The sequence below is a fragment of the Pygocentrus nattereri genome, chromosome 9, assembly GCF_015220715.1.
Source record: "Pygocentrus nattereri isolate fPygNat1 chromosome 9, fPygNat1.pri, whole genome shotgun sequence".
NCBI classification, from domain to species: Eukaryota; Metazoa; Chordata; class Actinopteri; order Characiformes; family Serrasalmidae; genus Pygocentrus; species Pygocentrus nattereri.
In genome coordinates, this window is record NC_051219.1 from 11,205,776 (window position 1) to 11,229,403 (window position 23,628).

The window sequence follows — 23,628 nt, forward strand, 5'->3', positions numbered from 1 at the left end:
ACATTTGCTGCAGAGTTGTCAGCTGTACATTCTCCCATTTTACAACATCCCAAAGGTGCTCTCCTGGATTCAAATCAGATGAATGTGGAGGCCACTGAAGTTCAGTAAACTCGGAGAACCATGCCATATTCATGGAGGCCGTTTAAGATGGCTTGTGATATGGTACATTATAATGCTGGATGCAGCCATAAAGAGATGCACATGGTCAGCAACAATACTCTATATTGTAGCCCAATGTCTGCCAAGAAAACATTCCCCACACCATTACACCCTCACCAACAGCTTGAGCCCAAAGCAGGCCCATGTGTCCATGAATTCATGCTTTTGGTGCCAAATTCTGCCCATAGTATCTGCATGTCACAGCAGAAATCAAGGTTGTAGCCTCAGATTCCTGTTTTCGGCTAAACAGACTGGAGCCCGATGTTATGCTGTTGTAGCCCATCCACCTCAATCTTCAACATGTGTATTCAGAGATGCTGTTGTAAAGAGTGGTTACTGGAGTTGCTGTAGATTTCCTGCAAGCTCAAAGAAGTCTGGGCTTTCTCCTCTGACCTCTCTCATTAACAAGGCATAGTAACGTAGATTAGCAGCAGAAATACGCAAACAACCTTACCTGGTGTGGTCATCTCTCCACATACTTTCTTTGGTACGTACAACCGAAGAATTTCAGATGCTGTTTTGACTTATGGATGTGTTTGAACATCTCTTCACAAGCTCTAAATGGATAATTATAGAACAGGTAGTTTAGAACAAATTGGCACCATAAAAGATGTGCAGGAAGACAACGTGACCGTTCTGACAGGACAGGAAAACAGCTGAACACGACTGCACACTGCACCATTTGCGACTTGCCACACTCAGCTTTTTCATGCTCTAACACACCTGATTTAACACCTAATTACTGGAGGCATCATAAGCTGAGTCAGGTGTGTCAGAGCAGAGCAAACACTCAACTTCTATCTTCTGCAATCGTTTGAGACATCTCATTAAATGCATTGAGGCTCAAACCAGGAATTGCTGGAACAGGATGGTCTTGGAAAGACTCCCAGCGGAGAGTCATGCTTTTCTGACCTTTACTTTAATGCTCATTTCAAAAATGACTTTTGAGCTAACAGGATAAAGCCTTGGGCTACGGCTCTACAGCTTGGTGCTGAGGAAATTATGAATGCAACTTGAGTAGCCACAGCATGATCTCTGAGAAAACAAGGGTGGATTGAATGTGAGTGCATCCTTTGTTATTTGGCATTCCATTCCCTATGAACCAGACAGTGAGAAGGAAGCAGGGCCAGGGTGTTAGGACACATATTGTGGAGAATAGTGATGTTTAGGGTTGAGATGGGCATTTTGTGTTGATTCAAAGCTTCCGATATAAGCCTGCAAGGGTTCATGAGGCAGAAGGGCGATGACTAAACGGGATTATTGACAGCAGGGGAGCAGCCAAGGCTATGCATGTGTGCGCGTGAGTAAGGTTTGTAACGTGAGCCAGTGTGGGTTGAGCAAAGGCGGCAGGGGTGGGAGTTACAGTTAACGGCTTCTTTTTGCTTTTGCACACACTAAGGAAGCATCCACAAACCGTGACCAGCAAATCAGAAACACGACTGGATTTATCTTCCCTAAAACTGCACTTGCAGATGGCTCTGAGATGGACCCTCCTCTGCGCTGGACTCTGGATGCTCACGGCTCTAGCGACTGGCCACCTCACCAATGAACAGAAGGACCGTATTGTGGAACTGCACAACCAGTACCGGTCCATGGTTGAGCCACCAGCTGCCAACATGATTAATATGGTGAGCACCTGCACTGTACCTGCTCAGACCTGCCCATAGATGGACATCTGGGCCAGGTGTGTCACACTATTTCTCAATGTTGGCTCTGAGCAAAACCTTGTTATGGCTTCCATCCTTTTGCGAAATGTTATATTTAAAGTTATCTTCTCTTTTACATCTGAACAAAAACGAATAATGAGCATCTGCTGGGTTTGTTTGCCTCACTGTCCCTCCTAACCACTCGAAAACTTAAATGCATGTGACCTGTAGTGATAAATTTCTATATGCAGTGTCACAGTATCTGATATTTAAGCTTTCATTAGTTAAGTTAATGCTTCCCGCATACTGGTACTTCAGTATGAAACACTGCCTTACACCATTAATATAGCATGTTTTGACGGGACGTTTGTCTTGTATTTGTCTCTTAAAACAGAGCAAAAATAAACCTGACATATCCATTAGTCAAAATTATATTTCCAGACAAAAAACTCCTCTTTAGTTAGTTTTTATGCCACAACTAAGGACTAACTAACACAACTTTACTAAGCTGTGATTGGATGATACTGATCAGTCTACTAAATAGTTCAAAGTTGAAAATACATTTGGACTTTTAACTGATTTGGACTTTTAACTGCTTTGGACTTTAGACTTAAATCCTTCTGTTTTGAGTGACCCTGTACATTAGTTGTGTTTATGTTATTAAAATAAATGATTAAACATCCCATTTTGTCACTTCCAAAACCAAATGCTTCAGTAGTGACTTAACTAGTTTTGAGCAGAACTCAAAAAGTAGCCAGTACATGACTAGCAAACACAGCTTTGAACAGTTGGACACATAAAATCATAATATTTTTATTAAAATACAATAAAAGTACTTCATTGCAAAAAATGTGTTTCGGTAGTGACCATTCTTAATGTCACACACCCATTTTTAGACTTTGGGACACATTTACTTCAAATCAATGAGGTCTAACGGCCCACCCTGTGGCCATGAGGGACAGAAATGCAAAAAACGTTGTGGTCTAAAATGCAGGGGTGTGGTCTAAAACAAGGCTCCACCCACAATCTAAACCTCTGTGTTTCAGTACTGACATGAACATGTGGGGCAGCAATTTTTGAAGTAGGTTTTCTTATTTGCAATTAAACTCATAACCTAAATATTTTAACACTCACTTTAAAAGAAATTAAAAATGCAAAATAAAGATGTAAGTATTGTTCCAGAAGTGTAAATTGACAGGTTAGTTTTTGGGGCAAATACCTCTCAATAGAAAGTGCCCAATAAATGATGATTTTGGATATATTTAGTTTATTACTATCTCAATGTCTTGGATTTAAATAGATCACAGCATAACCCTTATAAATATCTAATTGCTTTTAAAATATTTTTACTGTGACTACAGTTCAAACTAATTGAACACATTACTTACACTATTTGTAACGTTGGGGAGCGATAAGGCGGACGCACATGCTGAGAAAAGCAAGATTTATTCAGGGCAAATCCAGGGTCGTAGTCCAAACAGTCCAGGGTCATTGAGCCAATACGGATTGATTGATAGGCAGACATGATAAACAAGAATCAAACAACCCGACAATACATACAGCCAGCAAACATCAAACAAACATCCAAAAAACATCCAACAAATCCCACAAATCAAACAAAGACCAGCAACCAGACAGGGGAAAACACAGGGCTTAAATACATGAGGGTAAACGAGGGACAGGTGGAAACACAGGTGGAGTCACGAAACAAGAGGGCAGGACTGAAAACCAAAACAAAGCACATGGACAGGACTGGAAGGGACCAATCCTGACACTATTCTAAAGTTTGGACCCATTCACAAAGCGCACCAGTAGATTTAACATGACGTTAAAAGTAAATAACATTGCAGCAATTTGCGCACGACCATATTTACTGTTATATTTACTGGGTGATATGTGGCACTTTTACCAGCAGGCTCAAAGTTTTATTACATGCTTCTATAATTTAATTAAAAAAACTGGTAGAACTGGAAATGACCAGTTTGCATCTCACTGCACGTCAGTGTAATTCCTCAATAATAAGCCTTAGTGTGGCATAAGGCTGGGCTTTTAAGGGGATAATGGTGTCTGCTATGCTGTTTCAAGCATGCTTAATAATCAAACACATTTGTTCAGTTAATTAACCAGGGCAAGTGCTGATCTGTGCGGATTGAGCATCACGGTAAACATTACAACCGCAGACATAGGAGCACATGAAGAGGAATGTGATCTGCTTGCCTCAAACTTCTGTCATAAGAAATGCAAACATAGCAGCAGACTGTTAAAGCAATACATCATTAGAAGACGTGCATAACAGTGTTTTTACCACAGTTAAGGGTGTTGTTGCACGACACTAATTAAACAGTATATTAGAAAGCACCAATGCTCAATAAATAGTTTAGTTTGTTTATCAATAACAACTGCAATAAGCAGTTCTTCTGCCGAAGAATGTAGTTGTTCAGAGTAGGTTATGGTTGCCAAACACCGTTACAGTAAAATATCACTTCATGAAACTTTCACTTGTATTCTTACCAAATTCAGGTTGGTATGTGTTCTCACCTGTGCAGAGAAGTTTACAGTTTTTACTCGTCATGATTCAGAAGAAGGACTAATGTCATCAACTCTGGCCAAGGTACTCGGCCCACCTGTGATATCTGGATACATTATTGTTAACTTTTAGCAGCATATAGACGTTCTTCCATATTTGATGCCACATTCTTGTGTACCAAATAATTTCCTTTATTAAATGAATGGATCTCTAATTCTGAGATTTGTCATTTTCTTGGAAGCAGAAGGTCTATTTTGGCGCTAGTCGTCTAGTTTGGGCAAACAGGCTTTTACTGGCTGCTAGTCTTTTCTGAGTTGTGGAAGAGTCTAAAGGTTGGCCCTATAATCGGAAGATCATGAGCTTGATCATGGTAATGCCACAGACATGGCTGGCCAGCAGTCCAACAGGGCATAACTAGGATGGTGCTCCCTCTCCCCCAACACTCAGGACGATGCTAGCCAATGCCGAGAACCCTGAGCTATCCAATGATGTTACGTTGCAGCATTTTGATAGTGTAGCCTGACTTGTCATGGAGAAGTCATTAGAAGTGTTAGCCCTCACTCTCTCAGCCTGGTAGCACTGTGTTATAGGAAGAGACCTTGCCAGTGAACTGGGCAATGACCAAATTAGAGAGCACATTGGGTAAAAAAGACAAAATACTGCAATGTAAAAGAGACACTGGTGACCTAATCACTGACCTGGTGATGTAACACAACACAGTGACCACTGAGATTATTATTGTGGCCGTGTTTGGCACAGTCAGTTGCCATTTTTCATCACAAATCTTTCAGCTGAACATGTAGCTATTAGCATAACTCAGGGTCTTTTCAGCTGTCACACATGTCGACATGCACCAGAACCACCATCTAAAGACAATTACTTAACACTGTAGACATTTTATTGCTCTAATGAGAGACCAGCCATTGCTTGTTTTATTGAATGTCCGTCATCTCTGGCTTCATGCGCTTCACTTGAGCCTCAGCTCTCAATTTTCCTGGACTTCATTCAACATCTGATCTGTATAACCGCAAATCACAGCGCTATCACTCATACACGACTGCTTTACTACTGCGAACAATGATTATCGCGTCAACATTTTCATTAAATGAAAACGTCCAATTCAATCATTTCTCATGACTACTTGAACCGCCAGAGACACCAGCCAATTTATCCTGATGAAAAGCTTCTTAGCAAAGTATATGGGGAAATGTAAGCTATTAAGTCTCTGTGTTTGTACAAGAGCTTATGAGTTTGTGGTAATAGATATATGGTTAATAAACCAAATGGCTTGTACAGTTGTTCCTCCAAGCTCCTTAAAATATAAAATGATATCAAAGACCCTTTTCCCCAAAAGTTCCCCAAATAACCTTTTAATGGATGGTTAATGATGAGACTGGCACTTTAAACAGTCTAAAACCTCTATAAAACGTAAAGGTTCTAGATTATTTAAAGCCTTCTTTTACCTGAGAGTCATACAGCTGAGAACATAGCTAGTCATTGTTGTGCATTCCACAACCTGCAGTTGAAAGGAGAGAACCAAAAAGATGGAAAGATAACTGGGAAGCATGACATGAAGCTCAGAAAACCATACTCGAATATGCCTGTCAGGAAGCAGAGACTCATCTGCAGAGCATTCCCAACTCCACAGAACATACCAACATGATGATGAACCAAGCAGCATTCACCTAAATGTGACGGTGCTTTACTTTAAGTGGAAGGTGGAGTACATCTGTAAGCAGTACCAAAGGTCAGAAGGGTCTAGGCCTGAGCATCAAGGGAGCTGTATGGGTTCCGGTTTTGGCTGTGAGGAGAGTATGTGGGGGGGTGGGGGGTGTGCCCTGATTCAGGGGATTATGTTGCGCAATATGTAAGAGTAAGCAGAGCGAGGAATGTGAATGTTATTCGAGACCACTCAGACATAGCAGTCTGTGTGTGAGTGTGTGTGTGTGTGTGTGTGTGTGTTGTGAAAACCCCATGAGATCTTCCTGCTTTGCTAGTTTTAAGGGTGGAATTTAGGGCACGAGTTCGGAATTGTTTGCTTAGTGGACGAGTACATGGACCTTTATTTTGAATGTGTCTTTGGTTCTGGTTTGATTACTCAACAATTATTGGTTTAGAAATATGCCAAGAGTCTCTGCATGTTACAGCAGACAAACACCTATGGAATATGCCCAGGGCAACACTGGCCTGAACAGATGTTAATACTTGCTGGTATTTCTGAACAAGTACTCAAATACTTGTTCTCAAAATTCCCCTGAAAACAATTATATTTATATTGTGTTGTAGTGTGCATCTGTCTGAACAGACATGCTCTTAACCTCTTAAATGGCCTTAACCTCTTCAATAAGCTAAGAGTAGCTCAGCCAGTTTGCATTGATGTCCCTCTAGTCACTGAATAATAAGCCTTAGTATGTAACACTGGAATTGTGAGGTGTTAATCAATGTTTCAGTCCACATTGGCTGCACTAGATGTGCATCTTCTTTTTTATCTAAACAATAGCCCTTCTATCTGACTTTCTTTTGTACTTCGAGTCTATTTTTTTCACTTGCGCCAGTGAATGAAAAGTAAATTCCACAAAGAACCAGTTACATCTGTCATGGGACGGGGAGGTGGTGGGGCTCTCGGGCGTTAAGTTACTAGTTTATTTATTACTGTCTTTGTACCATCCCCCTGGGCTAAAGTATTGCACCGGTTTCCCCTCTACAAAGGTGTAGGTGGAGCTGCAGTTTGTGTGAGCTTTTATACAGTGTTCCTCAGGTGCAACCAGTCAGCACCGATTAGCCCTAGGGCTTCTGGGAGTTTGAGTTTTTGGAGCTGCACCTAGCAGCTCTCCAAGCACAAAGCCCAGGCCCGCACTGGCAGCCAGCATGATGGCATGACCCCTTACAACATCACACACTCCTATATTTCATCACATTAAACAGATTTGCTGTTTGTGCCACCAAGTTTTGAAACTGCTTTTTCATTGGAAAAGAAAGGCTGAAAAAGAGCTGATACTCTTGCTTGAAGGGAAATAATATAAATACAAATACATTTTAAAATATATAAAATATTAGTACACTAGACTAAATGTAATGGTCCAAAGACACACTTTAGTCAAATATTCTCAGCAGTTCCTTAGTTCCCTACCAACAACAGTAAAAACACGTCAAATTAAACATGCTACTAACCCATTAGTGCCCAAAATATTCCCTATGTTATGCACTTATACACTAACTGTGGTGCAAACAAATAAGCTCAAGATTTGTCAGGCCTATAGCCACCTCACCTTATTCCCTTGTCATTTCTCTAGTTCTTTTATATGTGACTCTCATAAAAAGCTGCCTAACACTTTACTACATTTGCATAAAAGGGACCCGAGTTGTATAAACTGTGCCAGTGGGCTTAAATTTGAATATCATATTTTGAATGTTTGAATTACGTTTTTTATTTGAATATATTTTTTTTATCTTAATCTGAAAAATGTGCAAGGAGCTTAGGGTGGTGTTAATGAGGTTGATCTAAATGAATCACTATGTTTATTCATTCCTCCATGAACCCCTGCATATGATCTGTCACATCCAGCAGGGAGCTAGCAGGTGGTTTTTATGATTGGTAGTCTGTGCCTTGGGGCCTCTGTCACGTCCACATTTATGGTGTGTCTCAGTTTTCAACAGTCTAATTGCCACTGTAAAAATGTGGCCAAAACTTTGGTTCTCCATTGAAAATGAAGGGCCTGAGCAATATATTTGGTTTCAATGATAAAACTGGCTCATTTTAATGTTTCATAGATTTATGAGCATCAGCTGAAATACTACAATAATGCACTGATGACTTTTTAAATGCTATAAGAAAACCAAACATTATGCTGCCTATATTGTAGGAAAAACAAGGAACTTTAAATGAAGAGTACAGCATTGAGGGTGTTCTTGTTACCTCTTGAAAGGCCAAATTTGTGCGTTCTTTTATATTTTTATTGCTTAAAAATGTGAGTTTCTGTTGTTTGAGTGAAAGAAATCTGTGGATTATATTTTGATGTAAATACATTTGGCAACTGACAGTCATATTAATCAGTAAAGTGCTGTAATGTTCGGTCATGTAAGATTTATGGGAATTTTTAGCACTTTAAAATCAGTACTGGTGAAAAAGTTTTTGTATGCTTTGGGAGAACCCCAGAGAAAGATATCTGGGGCCTCCTATCTTTAGTCCTACACTCTTAAAAATGATGGTTCTTCAAAGGTTCTTTAGGAAAGAAAAAGAAAATGGTTCTATATAGTCAAAGTACCGAAGTACAACAGGGTAACTTTAACTTCAGAGGAGAAAGAAAAAACCCACTTTATTTTTAATGTCAATGACATTAAAGTCAATGGAACCAGATGATTTTGCAAGTCATTTTTGGTCATTTCTTTTAGTCCTTTTTTCATGAAATTCACAAACAATGTAAAGGGTAACAGGTACTTTCAAATTATGTCAAAAACTGGAAATTGTCAAAAATGGAGATATGAGGGTTGCTTCTAACATTGATATACAGCACTCTGCAATCTGAAGAACTGTAAGGATTTTTTCCTCTGTCTCCGACACAGCTGCCAGAAAAGATGTTAGAACATTTTGCTTAGACAGACAAGCACAGGGTGATTATTTTAACTTCATTTAATCATGTAAAGGGTTTTTGAGTGTTCATTGTTCTATATAGAAATATTTTCTTTACTAAAGAACTTTTAAAGAGCTATCGTTTTTTGAATATGTAAGCTAACCCCTTAAAAGGCCAGGGCTCGCCAGTGGGTGCAAAAATGTATTACACATTACATCTATGAAAATAACTCAGGCAGTTTGTACTGAAGTCCCTGCAGTTACTGAATAATAAGCCTTAGTATGTAATAAGCCTGGGGTTTTAAGGGGTTAAGATCTCACAGGTCAAGATAAGGTTTTTCACAAATTAGTATTACAGAAGCAAATCTTATCTTCATTTAGGAATCTTATCTCAAGTGAGGAAATTGAACTACTTGATGAAAGTCTACTGTCATGTCTGTTACGTCGCAATAGACGATCTGCACATAGCTGGAACGTAAGCACGTATCAAAATAATGTTAGCAATGTACTGTTACCGATGTAAAAGATCAAAGCAAAACAAAGTGTGATAAACAGGAAGTGGCATATTGACACAGCGCTCTCTGTGTATCTCAGTGCTCCCCAGTTTCAGTTTCCATTTCCCAAAGTTTTAGTCAGTTCCTAATAACCAGCCACACAATTATCACTGGTTCCTTATTATTGAACATTGTTGCTGTAATATTTTGAGGTGAGGAAGAGCACAATTCCAAATCTCACATGAATATCATAACTTTACCCCAGTTATTTTATGAGTTTTCATTAGCATTAACCTCTTAAATGGCCAGAGACCACCGGCATTTTACTACACACTTCTAGTTCTCAACCACTTTGCACTGAAGTCCCTGTAGGTACTAGATAATATCCTTAGTATGTAATTAGCCTGGAATTTTAAGGGGTTTAATGTAATAAGAGGGGGCAGGGGACATCATGTCTGCAGCGTCTGGGGTTTTTAAAATTAGAAAAAAAAACACCTCAAAAGTCAAACCACCAATTTACAACAAAGATAACTGTAACATCATTACGCCAGTTACAGTTATAGTGAACTATGCTGCCTGTTGCTGCGAAAAACAGTAGAAACGGTTGGGCAAAACAGAAGTCTGGACACCTTTGTGGTTGTCCTAAAGTTAGGACAGTATTTATGAAAATGTTGTCTAGTTAGGCTGTTTCTGTAATACTGTTTTCTTGTTCTGATCCTGCTGCTCTGATATAGCTGCTGTTCTAAATTCAGTCTTAGTCATGGTGACTAAACAGGTAAGACAAGATTTCAGAGTTAAGATGTTGCTTTAGACTCCTAGGCTACAATTCTGGGATGGCGGTGGATGTCAAAGAGCAAGGGCAGGCACCTCTGCAGTGTAGCAAGCACACTGTAATAATTATAAGCAGGGATTGGAATCATATTGGTTATAGTCGTGGGCCGGAGTTTAGGGATCCAGCCTCGTGACCAGAAGGTCGCCGGTTCGATCCCCAGAGCCGACAGCACATGACTGAGGTGTCCTTGAGCAAGACACCTAACCCCCAACTGCTCCCCGCTGCGGATTGGGTGGCCCACTGCTCCGGGCAAGTGTGCTCACTGCCCCCTAGTGTGTATGTGGTGTTTCATTGCCCAGATGGGTTAAATGCGGAGGTGAAATTTCCCCGTTGTGGGACTAATAAGGGTCTCTTAATCTTAATCAGCAGACAACTGCTTAAAAAAGATTTGCATTGAGCAGATGTTTTGAATTTTTTAAACTGATGTTTGATGATGTATTTATTGTGCTCCAGATGAGCAGAACATTGAGGTAATGCTGACTTGCTGTCTGCATTTCACTGTTACATTGTTCAATAATGCTCATTAGATTACATTAAGTGACCCTTATTAGTTCCACCATGGGGAAATTTGCAATCTAACCCATCTGAGCAGTGAAACATCACATACACACTAGTGAATGCACACGCATGAGGGGGCAGTGAGCACACTTGCCTGGAGCAGTGGGCAACCCTATCAGCAGCGCACAGGGACCAGTTGGGGGTTAGGTGTCTTGCTCAAGGGCACCTCAGTCACGTATTCTCGGCCCAGGGGGTTGAACCAAGGACCTTCTCCTCGCAAGGCAGGTTCCCTAACCTCCAGTCCATGACTGGACCAATTATAATTGATCTTAACTTGTACGTTTAATACATGTTTATGTGTTTGCAATGATATTGGCAGATATTTACATTAAAAATATCAGATATCATCATCATCAGCCCACAGTTGCCATATCAGTGCTTCAGTAATTGTGAATACAAGGATGAATACAAATACTTACAGCATGTCTTATGTTTGTGATACAGACATGGGATGACACGCCCACTGTGATGGCAGAAGGATACGTTGCTAAATGCATATGGAATCACAACCCTGATGTGCAGGATGTAATGGGGGAAAACCTTTTCATCTCCACTGGACCCTTTGATATCGACAAGGCCATGTCTGATTGGTATGGATAAACTATGACACACTCACCAACCAATTCACCCAAAGAATGAAGATTATAGCCAACCTGAGTCAAATGGATGACTGGAAGATGCTTCGATGTAATAATGCATGGTTCATACAGTTAATTCGGCCTCGCTTTATATTGTGTCTCTAATAACTGTGTAGTTAAACATGAATAACATTTGCAACAACACTGACAACTGATGATTTAGGCAACATTACAGATGTATTACACAAGTACAGCCTATGTATCATCCTGAGTTTTGCCTCATGTAATTACACAAGTGTATCTTATACACGGAAACTTTCCTGTAGGGTTAAAGTTACACTTTATAATAACTGGACTGTTCTACCTGTGTAGTTATTATACAGGTACTGTGTAATAATCACAGCACTAGTAATATAAACGCCGGCTAAATGTTAGGAAAGCTGGCAGATCCAGTATAAGTAATGTCTTAATGTAATTAATGAGACCCTTCTTTTTACTGCTGAGAAAAATCGCTGTTCCAGTCTGATTACAAATGTAAACATTAGTGTTATTATTATTAGAGTTATTAAAGCGAGACCGTGAATTCACAAAGAGGTTGTAAGGAGTGTTTCAGGCTGCACTAGTTTTTGAATAAGGCACAATACAGGGCGGCTAGTCCATATATCAAAATATCAGTTTGAAAGGTGTAAAGGTCTTAAGTGTGAGCTTTATCAAGAGGTTGGAACATTTTCATGTAAAAATGAATTATGATTCATAAAATTGTATTAAAAGTGTGAATATGGACCCTTCAGTGTAACTACATTGTTCTTTTTTAATCAGCACATCGTCTTTATTTATGCTGCTGCTGTAAGTTCATTGTTTCTTTCCTGGCTGTTTTCTGTCTCCAGGTTTCAAGAATACAAAAATTATGACTATGAAACTAACACTTGTGCTGAAAATGAGATGTGTGGACACTATACACAGGTGAGGAATTTGAGCATGGATGAAATATAAAACCAGCCCAGATCTGGGCTGATGGGTGTCTGATTATCACATCTTATGAGTACAAATACAGTCTGGCCAATGTGAAAATGCTGCATGGAAAGGTTTGGGCATCCCTGGCCAAGTGACATATTTTGTTGTTTTTTTAAGTAAAAAGGTAAACACAACCTCTTCAGCAAATTACTAAAATTACTACTAAGTAACAATATTAATGCACAGGTGCTTTTTATTTGATTAACCCAAACAATAGGGAAAAAATGGTAAATGTAGTTTGGACAGTATAGTCTTTATTAACTTTATTAACTCATTAGGCCTTATTTGACTTGTTAGGGCGGTCAAGAACAGGTATTAGAAACTGTCAGGTGACATCAGGTGACCATTCCAGAGCATAATCAATTCTCTGACTCTTCAAATTTGTGCTAACAATGACGGGCTCCTTTAAGCAGCTGCCTGTCATATATCTAATCAAATTACTAATAGATTACAAATATATCTATCAAATTACTTCCAGCTCATTATTTCCACTGTCTGAAATGTCATGAACTGTGGAAGTCAAGGCAAGATCTGGAAGACCTAGAAAATTCTCAGATAGAAAAGCTTGTGTGCTGGCGAGACGGGCAAAGCAAAACCCCTGTATGACAGCAAAGGTCATGCAGGAAGGTTGAGCTAATGCAAGAATGATGGCGTACCATTGGATGCACAAACGGGATCTGCATGGAGGAGCCTTTAGAAGGAAACCTTACCTCTGACCTCATCACTAAAGTAAATGAGCAGATAAACCAGATGCATTTTGTAAACAAGTGTTGTGGACTGATGAAGTAAAAATGAAACACTTTGTTTGGAGCAAAAAAGAGCAGCACTTGATAAAAGAACGCCTGTGGGGTTGTGTGGCAGCCAGTGGCCCAGGAAACACTGCACGGGTAGCTGGAAAAATGAATCCCACTAAATCGGTAAAATGTGACTCAATCAGTTAAGAAATGGAAGTTTAATAAAGGGAGGACCATGATCCAAAACACAGAGAGCAGTATCGGCCAAATACCCAATATCAGTAACGGTGTTGATGCATCTCCAGTCTTAAGCATTTCATTTTCTTTTTCTTCTTTTGTATTGAATCTTTGCATTGTAGCCTCCTGAACAGGCCAGCTGTTTTAGGAAATCACTCCATATTCAATCACCTGCAAGACTGCTTCCAGACTTGTATTCCTCACTACGCTTGTAACTGAAATTAAGCTTGTAATTTGTAAATTAAGATTAATTCCATGTCGTTACTGAATAATGATCCTTAGGACGTAATAAAAAATGTGTCTCTCTTTTAGATTGTCTGGGCGAAGACCACCAAGGTGGGCTGTGCAGCACACATCTGTGAGACTGTTGAGGGCCTGCACTTTCAGAACGCTACTATGCTGGTCTGCAATTATGTCCCTCCGTAAGTCTTTGCTTAACTATGTTACAGTAAAGCCAAACCACACAAGCCTGTGCTCTACTACCTTTTCTGTATGCAATGCGTGCTGCAAAGCAGGCATGTCAAACCTGGGAACCCTCCAGGCCAAAGTCCTGCAGAGGTTAGCGTTCAGCTCTGAATTCAGTTCGTAAAGGCCGTGCTAATTAGCTGATGAGGTGTGTTAATTGAGGCTGTTGCTGAGGTCTTGGCATGTGTGCTGTATGGTGTGCACTATGAGGAGGGAAAGCGCAGACGATCGCCACCTGCTGGCTGCCTTCTCAACATTTATTAAACGCTTATTTTACGACCATGCAAGCACAGCAGGTAGCTACGAATACAATAGCAAAACATTCTGCTGAGCAATTAGGCCTGTCACTATTATTACATAATTGCCTGATCACAATTATTTAAGCTCATCACAAATATTTTTCACCATTGCTCGCTGTCACAGTCAGATGCTTACACCTCAACTGTACAGAATGTACAGTACTGCGCAAACATCAGTGAGTACCCTTTATTTAATAGGTTTCCAGTCAGAACAGCCAGTAAGCAGCAGGATAATTAAGCTGCACTCTTTCTTTAGATCTGAAAACATCCACAGGTGCTTCTGTCTATCCTTCTACCGGGAGAGGACAACACAACACTATGAGTCTCAAAGCAAGTACAGCTGGGTTATTACAATTACCCAAAACTATTACTAAAAGAACGTGCAGTGAAAAAAGTGCTTGTAGACTAAAAGTCCACTGCAGAACTAACTAGAATGAAATAGAATTACTGAAACCAAAAACTGCAGTTTTCCTTTTTCGGTGTGTGAACGGTGGTTTAGAAGTGGATGCCTGCTGTGTTTGACCATCTGTAAAGGCCAAACCATGCACCGTCGTTTGTTATGATAATTTTGTTCTACTGTTAAATACCTAAAGTTTGTGGACCCTTTAGAATTTTCTATATTCCTGCAAAAAAAATCTGGCTTAAAATTTTTTCACAAGCCTTAATAGTAGATAAAGAAAACCAATGAAACAAATTCCACAAAAATATTAGACCTGGTCTATTATTACTTTTCAGAACAACTATCCAAGTCCCCACAAACTAACTGAGACTAAACTTCAATCAAAAAACGAAACGAATGAAACTGTTTCTGTCATCAGGTGGGAGCAGGAGAGCCATTTTGACCACTTTTCACTATTATTTTCAATCATCAGGCAAAATTTCACGTCATCGTGTCATACGCTCCGCAAAATAATCAGTTGGAAAATTGAAGGCAAAAGTATCCAAAAGGGTAAAGAGCCCAAAGAGCAGGCAACAGTCCAAACCACCAAAGAAAGACAAGGGAATAAACAAGGCTTGGTAAGGCAGACACTGAGGAACCGGCAATACGTCTCAAACTGTGAGGGCAACTGAGAGGGTTTTTATAGCAGAGTAGGGTGGAAATGAGGATCAGGTGGGGCTCATTAGGCTTGTTGTGGTGACCATGTTAGAACTCAGGAGAGGAAGCCCTCTGGTGGCCAGAAGGGGGATTGCTGACATAATGACATCATAATAAAAATTCCTGGCCATGAGATGTCATGAAGTATTTGTCCTTTCAAAGTAAAAGACCCTTTCCCCACAATTAAATAATAAAACACAGGTTTTATATCACTGCTTTTATTTATATTAAGATAAATTGTTGCCATATGGCAACACCGCGCAGTAGAGGGTGGCTATGCATTATTTTTATTTATACAGGATGTAAATGAGAGGGGCTCTGATGCTGGTAGAAGCGTATTATGCACTGTGGTGTCACTGCTGGACGGAGAGTGGTCCACTACCCAAAAATATCCAGCCAAGATTGGCTCTGTGGTCAGAATTCGACCACTGAGGAAGGCCTACAGGATAGCTAAAGGGAAGGCTCACAGTAAGGTCATCAACTGTACATCAAAGCAGATGTTTCTAACAGAAGCAGGTGGAAAACGGACACATAGCAATGCTTATAGAAAACACTGCATTTAATAATGATATATAAAGGTTTGATAAACTGATTAGAACAGATCATTAACAGATAGAACAGAACAGATAGCACTAATTTGTAGTGCAACATGCAGTTGCTCAGTGTTTAAGTACTGATGATATCCACCAGAGTATGTTACATCAAAGGGAAGAAAACCTTTGGTTATGTGTTCCTGCTGTAATGACAGTAGAGTTGGGTTGAACTGAATGCTCACAAAAGCATATTCAGACAAAATATGACAATTTATCACTACAATGAAAAATGACTTCTTATTGCCAACCCTTGTTTCAACATGATACTAAAGCTGGATGTGGGAGGTGAAGAATCTAACTTATCTCTCTCTCTCTCTTGTCTAAATTCCAGAGGCAACGTAGTTGGACGAAAACCATATGAGGCAGGAAAGCCATGTTCGAAATGCCCTGAAGAAATGGTCTGTGTGCAAGACATGTGTGCTAATCTAGGTACCTGTAAAAGCTCTATTCAGTCATTTCCTAATTCACGCAAATGTCCCCCTAATCCAGATGCAGTCAATCAGCAAAGACGGGTTTGTTTTCCACTGGAGGTTAAAGAGGCTAACAAGCCTGCGATCACACAACTGCCAAGTTGTTCATCTCAGATAGACTTGCTTGTGTTGTTTATGACACTGTATGACACACTTTTATTAGAATTAGTCAAAAGTACAGATAACATTTAGACCCAAGGTGTGAAATACAAGGCGTCCTGAGGGGGTCCGGAACCCCCTAATTAACCTCCTGAAACTGCTGAATGTCTCATGATCAAAACTCTTGTTTAATTGCTTTGCCCACAACTGGCGAGCTTCTATGGATATTATTAATCGAGCCTTTTTTGATATTATCAACTATTACCTAGAGTTGTGGTGCTGGTCTGGCGCAGGGTGGTGCTGTTAAAACCCAGTTGGTCCTTCACAGCTTAGCAACAGAAACTACACCTTGGATCTGAAAAATGTGATGAGGTCTGAGATGTGTAAGATCTCAATTGATGGGTGGAAGAGCGCGTTATCAAAGTAGAACGTTTTCAAATGTAGAGCATTTTCAAAAGAAATCTGTTTAACCGAATATTCGCTGCGGTTGAAGCCAGCACCGCTATGGTGGGTTAGTTAGCAGCCAGTCAGCACTGGGGCAACCATCCAACTTAGGACCTCTATGAATACCAGACACACTGTTTAGGCCTCAAGATGAATGCTAGCACTGTTTTTAGCTATGCATCTACTTTTGCTGGCTTTAATTATTTTAATGCATTTCTTGAGGTGTATTAGAGCAAGGCATATAGACAGTAAACTCAATAAACTCAGTATGTTAAAGCCAACTAAGGCCACTGGCCTTCCAGCAGTGTAGTCTCATACCTGCATTGTAAATAATGACGGCCGCTGAAACTGGATCTTAGCTGATGAGATGATCCTCAGATGATGAGGCACTCCACGGGGAGAAGTAACAGTTCTACTTTTTTCCCTGTCTATAAGAAATTTACCAGATGAAACATGGCTGAAGATCCATAAACTCCTCGTACATGTTCTCTATTTCATATTCACATTGGCTTGAACAGTGTAGAAATGTAGAAGCAGTAACATCAGCAAGCACTGTGGAGTAAATTGTGCTTTTCCTTCCTTGGATGAACAGTTTTACAGACAGTACAGGATCTTTGTCTAAAGTCAGATTCTCTATCTTACAGACCGGAACGAAGTTCCCTCAGTGGAGCCCACAGAGCTGCCTGACGTTGACACTCCCAGCACCTGGACTGTTGAGGGATCTGGGTGCCAAAGATCCCCTGCAGCTCTGCTACTGCTAACTGGATTGCTGGCTTCTCTCTTGTGGATGTGATCTCAATTCTGTGTTTGGTCCCTGCCCATTTTTCCTCATGCGCTAGGACTAGAGTGGACTGGTGGAGATTTTTGGGTTTTGATACATTTCTTGTAACTTATCCATGTTGTTTCAAATATGTTTATAGTTTCTATACAACATAATTTTACAGAGCAGGTATTAGTATTTCTATAATTCTGTAATATCAGTCATTTAACATACACTGACCAGCCACTTCATTAAGTTCACCTCCTTGTTTTTACACTAATTTGATCAGCTCCACTTACTGTATAGCTGCACTTTGTAGTTCTACAGTTTCAGACTTACCCTGTAGTTACCCTGTTCTTCAGTGGTCAGGACCTCCATGGACCCTCACAGAGCAGGTACTATTTGGGTGGTGGATCATTCTCAGCACTGCAGTGACACTGACATGCTGGTGGTGTGTTAGGGTGTGTTGTGCTGGTACGAGTGGATCAGACACAGCAGGGCTGCTGGAGTTTTTAAACGCATTGTCCCCTCACTGTCCATTCAGTTAGACACTCCTACCTTTTGGTCCACCTTGTAGATAAAAGGTAGACGTAAAGAGACAGTAGCTCATCTATTGGTTTGTGTTGGTCATCCTCTAGTCCTTCATCAGTGGCCACAGCTGGACAGCGTTTTTTGATTTTTGGTTGGTGGACTATTCTCAGTCCAGCAATGACACTGAGGTGTTTAACTTACTACTACTAACCACTTACTGTATAGCTGCACTTCGTAGTTCTACAGTTACAGACTGTAGTCCATCTGTTTCTCTGATACTTTGTTAGCCCCCTTTTACCCTGTTCTTCAGTGGTCAGGACCCCCATAGATCCTCACAGAGCAGGTGCTATTTGGATGTTGGATCATTCCCAGCACTGCAATAACACTGACATGGTGGTAATGTGTGTTGCGCTGGTACAAGTGGATCAGACAGTGCTGTGGCCACAGTGCAGTGGCTGGTCAGTGTATATACGCACAGCAAATAGATTTATTCTGTTATGCAAGCACAATTCTACACAAACCAGCACTCCTTATATTTGAACATAAGGAGTGTTGCTCTGCACAGGTATGTGGCTTTTGCATGATAGTTATGACAATGGATTGTACAACATGAAACAACACTGAAAACATTGGACTCACTTACATCACACAAAGACTGCATTACTTCAAATTTATATTTTTAAATCTAGACATGCTTCCTGGGAAAATATATAAAACTGGAAACCTATTATTCAAATTATTTATATTAAAGTGAATCATACTGTGTATTTGTGTTTTAGAGAACATGCACCTAGAGATGACATGGTCCCACTTTTCTGCTACGATGCTCATAACCTATGAAACCTACAATATCAATCAAACATTATGTCTAAGCTTTAAAATGAGCGTTTTTTTCTAATGTAAATAGAAGCACTTCACATAAGATGATGGTCTCAATGTAGGCTACTATGCTGAAAGTACTCAAACAACAGGAATTTATACTGATACTGGTATCTGGTGCCCATCCAGTTCTATGCCCATTTACTTGCACTCCTTAACAATGCACCAATACCAACTTCTGACACCAGTGTATGAACCTTGTGTGAACAAAAACGAACAAAAGACTCAAGCAGGGTGTGAGGGTGTACTTGCACAAGGAAATGTCAGACACAAAGCCACTGGTCACTTTAGACATTCTGCTTTGACATATTCCCACAAGGCGTAGACTGTGTGGTCACCAAAGAACAAGATTTCTAATATTATGTACTGTATGACGTTCAAATCAGCACAAACAGCCAGTCAAAAGACCCCAACAAGATATGAAACTCCACAAGTGAGCTCTTCGGATTAATGATTTAGGTACTTTGCACTCATTTATACTAACATTTGCACTGAAAAGTACATCATTATAATCAGGTTACTCATTGTGGTATCTGTATCAATATCAGCAAGTACCCAAAAACATGTACTCGTATTGGGCCTGGAAAAAAGTGGTATCGATGCATACTTATCAAACACTGTACTACGTCACAGGAAGAGGTACATAGCTAACAACACGACTGTGAGCTAATTCAGGATAGATTTGTCGTAGGATTGCAACAGATTCAGTCTTTTTTCCCAGTACTGATCTCCATTGATACCAATAAGCCATCCCTAAGTGCACCTGTCTGTTATCAGTGTAATGCATCTCCTGGTATGACGCAATACACAACATATTTTTTGATACATGGTTCTTTTTCCACTTTTTCTTCCAGTAGTCAGAATTATGTATGGACTGCATGGCTTAGGACCAGCTGCAGTCGATCAGATGGACTAGACTGCCTGGAAAAGGACTGACTGGAGAGTAATATTGGTGGACAAGACCGCAATAAATGATAATATATGTACATTGGGTTGATGTTTTGAAAAACTGTTATCACTTATCATTACAGTACTCTTAAACATGGTTCTTCAACGGTTTTTCAGTATAGAAAATGGTTCTACATAGAACAATGAACACTCAAAGAACCCCTTATATATAGCCCCCTATATTGCACCAAAAAGGTTTCTTTTATTGTTGTGATGCCAAACTCTTTGGCGCTATATACAACTCTTTTAAAAAAGGTTCTATATAGAACCATATACAGCACATTCTCCACCAACCTGCACCATGAAAAGAACCCAATAATCATGCAACATGTGCCCTGCGATGGACTGGCGACCTGTCCAGGGTGTATCCTGCCTTCTGCCCGAAGACTGCTGGGATAGGCTCCAGCACCCCCCCGCAACCCTGACGGAGAAGCGGCTTAGAAAATGGATGGATGGAGGTTCTTTGAGTGTTCATGGTTCTACATAGAACAAAAAAGTGTGTACATTTGCCTATAATGGACTGAAAAGCCCACTCTTCCCCCAACATGAAATTGCTCACACACTCCACCAGAGGGCGACAGAGACCAAGAAAAAGACATCAGGAAGGAAACAGACTAACATCCTTTAACTCACTTAAGTACATGGATGTTACTGACTGAAAATGATTACAATTTAACATAAATGAAGTCTCTTTGGCCAAAACATTGTTCAAATGTTGGTCACTTCTATACACTTTCACTTTACTGTCTGATAATGAGCCTTGAAATTTTAACACAATGGCCAAAACATTGCCCAAATATTAACTCTTTTGCCAAAACATTACCCAAATATGCCCTGTGATGGACTGGCGACCTGTCCAGGGTGTATCCTGCCTTCCGCCCGAAAACTGCTGGGATAGGCTCCAGCACCCCCCTGCGACCCTGACGGAGAAGCGGCTTAGACAATGGATGGATGGATGGATGGATTACCCAAATATTAACTCTTTTGCCAAAACATTGCCCAAATATTAACTCTTTTGCCAAAACATTACCCAAATATGCCCTGTGATGGACTGGCGACCTGTCCAGGGTGTATCCTGCCTTCCGCCCAAAGACTGCTGGGATAGGCTCCAGCACCCCCCTGCGACCCTGACGGAGAAGCGGCTTAGACAATGGATGGATGGATTACCCAAATATGAACTCTTTTGCCAAAACGTTGCCCAAATGTTAACTCTTTTGCCAAAACGTTGCCCAAATGTTAACTCTTTTGCCAAAACGTTGCCCAAATGTTAACTCTTTTGCCAAAACATTGCCCAAATGTTAACTCTTTTGCCAAAACGTTGCCCAAATGTTAACTCTTTTGCCAAAACATTGCCCAAATGTTAACTCTTTTGCCAAAACGTTGCCCAAATGTTAACTCTTTTGCCAAAACGTTGCCCAAATGTTGGTCACTTCGCTACCCTTTCAAATCAACTTGGTTCTTATAAATGTCGGACGTTTTTGACAAGACTAACATTGGTGGAAGTACAAATCTGGATAAACCTGACATTTAGCTTGTGAAAAAGACTGGACCTAATGCAATGGTTCCCAATTGTCCATTGTGTCATGCTAACTAAGTCAATAGGAGTTGATACAGATCAAACAGCTCCAGTGATGCTGGGCTGATTTGATTGAAATAGGCCCTTGAGTAAAAGGCAAATCACCATCCTTATTCAGCCCAGATTATAGAGTTACAGCATGTGCAATAAACACTTGAGCCAGGACCGAGAGCTCGTCATCCCATTATAATATCACGGCACTGTTAAACCGCTCCCACAGGGCTTATTAACATTTAGCCTCCTCAGACAGCAGCGGAAATGTCACTGTTCCCCTGCCATTCTCTGCAGTAGCTGCTTGTAGTACCATACAAATGGCATCAGGTGATCTGTTGGCTTAGTCTTATCAAGTCACTTGAATTTTAGCTCATTGTTACTTATAATGAGAAGGAAACACAGTGTCTGTCATATAATTGACCTCTATATTTTTTGCTTTTATTCAATGTATAAAAATAAAATGTGTAGAAAAATAACATATTTACATTTATTTCCTGTAGAAATGTGTTAAATTATTTTAATGTAGAAAATAAATGAACATATCATTTGACACAGTGTGTGCAAACTTTTGCCTATGACTGTATTGGCATAGTGTGCATGCACGCACATACATTTCCAGTCCAAACAGCAGTGACACATGTGGAGTGGTCAGTGGCCACATGAAGTAAAAGCCATAATGACTTTGGACAAATTTAGACCTGAAAATCTGTCACCAGTCATTCACGAGGATTCACAACCATCTGTGTAACCATGTTTTAATGAAAACTGGGCTTAGTTCCAAGTCTAACACATACACACACACACACACACACACACACACACACATTTGTTAAAAATGGCTATATCATTTCAACATGAATAAAATTCATTATATCAACAAAAATATTACCAACTGAAGTACAAGGTTGTGTTAATTCAATATATTTCACTGCTACATCACACACACATATTCTTCACACACATTGCTCAACAACACACACTGCTACATAACACGCACAGATATGCTACACACACACTCATACATTACTGATATTTTACTGATACATTAAATTCACTGCCACCGTAAATTCATTACTTGTGCTGATATTGCTGTGCATTAAGCCGAAGTGTGTAATTACGAAGAACAGCATGTTGACTTTTTAAAGCCAACTTCATAACTTTTACCTTACTAAGTCAGGTGGAAATACATAAAGCACACGAGTCAAACAGCCTTCGAATTCGAACAGCCTTCAACAGGAAAACCATCTCAATTTTGCAGCTTTTTGAAATCACTGTACATGATTCAGATTTTACAGTGCAGCTGACTTTTCAATGTGCAGGCCCACAAATGAGCGCCTTCACTGCATCTGTTGCAAACTTGTCCAAGTTTTATAGATGTTTATAGATGAATGTTGGCAAAAACCACATTCACCCTAATGAGAAACAAAATAGAAAAAAATACTAAAATAGCTCAAATTAGTGTTTAATGTTACCTAAAATCAAAATGTACCATTTTAACATTGTTAGTTCATGGATCTGATGCGTCATCATATCATTTCATTTAAAAGACCAAATTCTTTTCTCATTATCATCTGTCAAGAATAGGTATTTTTTGGGAACTTTATTTAAGGATTCATCAAAAATGTACCATAAAAATCATGTGAATAAATATATTGCTGTTGTTTGCTGTTGTTTTTCAGTTTTTGGCGTAATTTGAAAACGCCCCCTGCCCTTTACATTGTGTGTAAATTTCATGATGAATGAACCAAGAGAAATGGCCCAAGATGACCTGGAAGAAAGTCTGGTTCCATTGACTTACATTAAAAGTAGAGTATGTTTTTGGCTTCTCCTGTAAAGTTGCCACTGTGGAGATATTTGGAGAGGTTTGGTCCGACAGCAGCGATATATTTACATTTTATTGTGCTGATATTTGTTTTTTTCCATTGTCAAAACTGAATTTGCCACTGCTTGGCCCAGCCTCTTCTCACCAATTTCATCTATTTGCATATCATCACTATCTGAACAACAGACCATGCCTCCAAAAAGTTTACAAAAGAAGGAAAAAACACTGTAAACTTATAATGGAAGTTAATGAAGATTTTTTCAGGAAACTCTGCACCATTTCTAACGCTCCACTTGTCATGAA

At 39.9% G+C, this 23,628-nt stretch overlaps 1 protein-coding gene across 1 annotated transcript; it reads left to right on the forward strand.

The window, feature by feature from the left end:
• The first annotated feature begins 1,279 nt into the window (after positions 1 to 1,279).
• On the forward strand, positions 1,280 to 17,880 carry LOC108439485 (peptidase inhibitor 16). The gene is made up of 6 exons (XM_017717928.2): positions 1,280 to 1,787; positions 11,231 to 11,376; positions 12,252 to 12,327; positions 13,662 to 13,771; positions 16,134 to 16,231; positions 17,460 to 17,880. Exons 1-6 carry the CDS (start codon positions 1,632 to 1,634, stop codon positions 17,606 to 17,608), a joined length of 735 nt encoding a protein of 244 aa, XP_017573417.2. The 5' UTR covers positions 1,280 to 1,631; the 3' UTR covers positions 17,609 to 17,880.
• Positions 17,881 to 23,628: the final 5,748 nt, after the last annotated feature.

Coding starts and splice junctions, on each gene's coding strand:
- LOC108439485 (XM_017717928.2), top strand. CDS start 1,632: ATGGCTCTGAGATGGACCCTCCTCTGCGCTGGACTCTGGATGCTCACG. Junction 1,788..11,230: donor CTGCCAACATGATTAATATG/GTGAGCACCTGC, acceptor TTTGTGATACAG/ACATGGGATGACACGCCCAC. Junction 13,772..16,133: donor GTCTGCAATTATGTCCCTCC/GTAAGTCTTTGC, acceptor TCTAAATTCCAG/AGGCAACGTAGTTGGACGAA.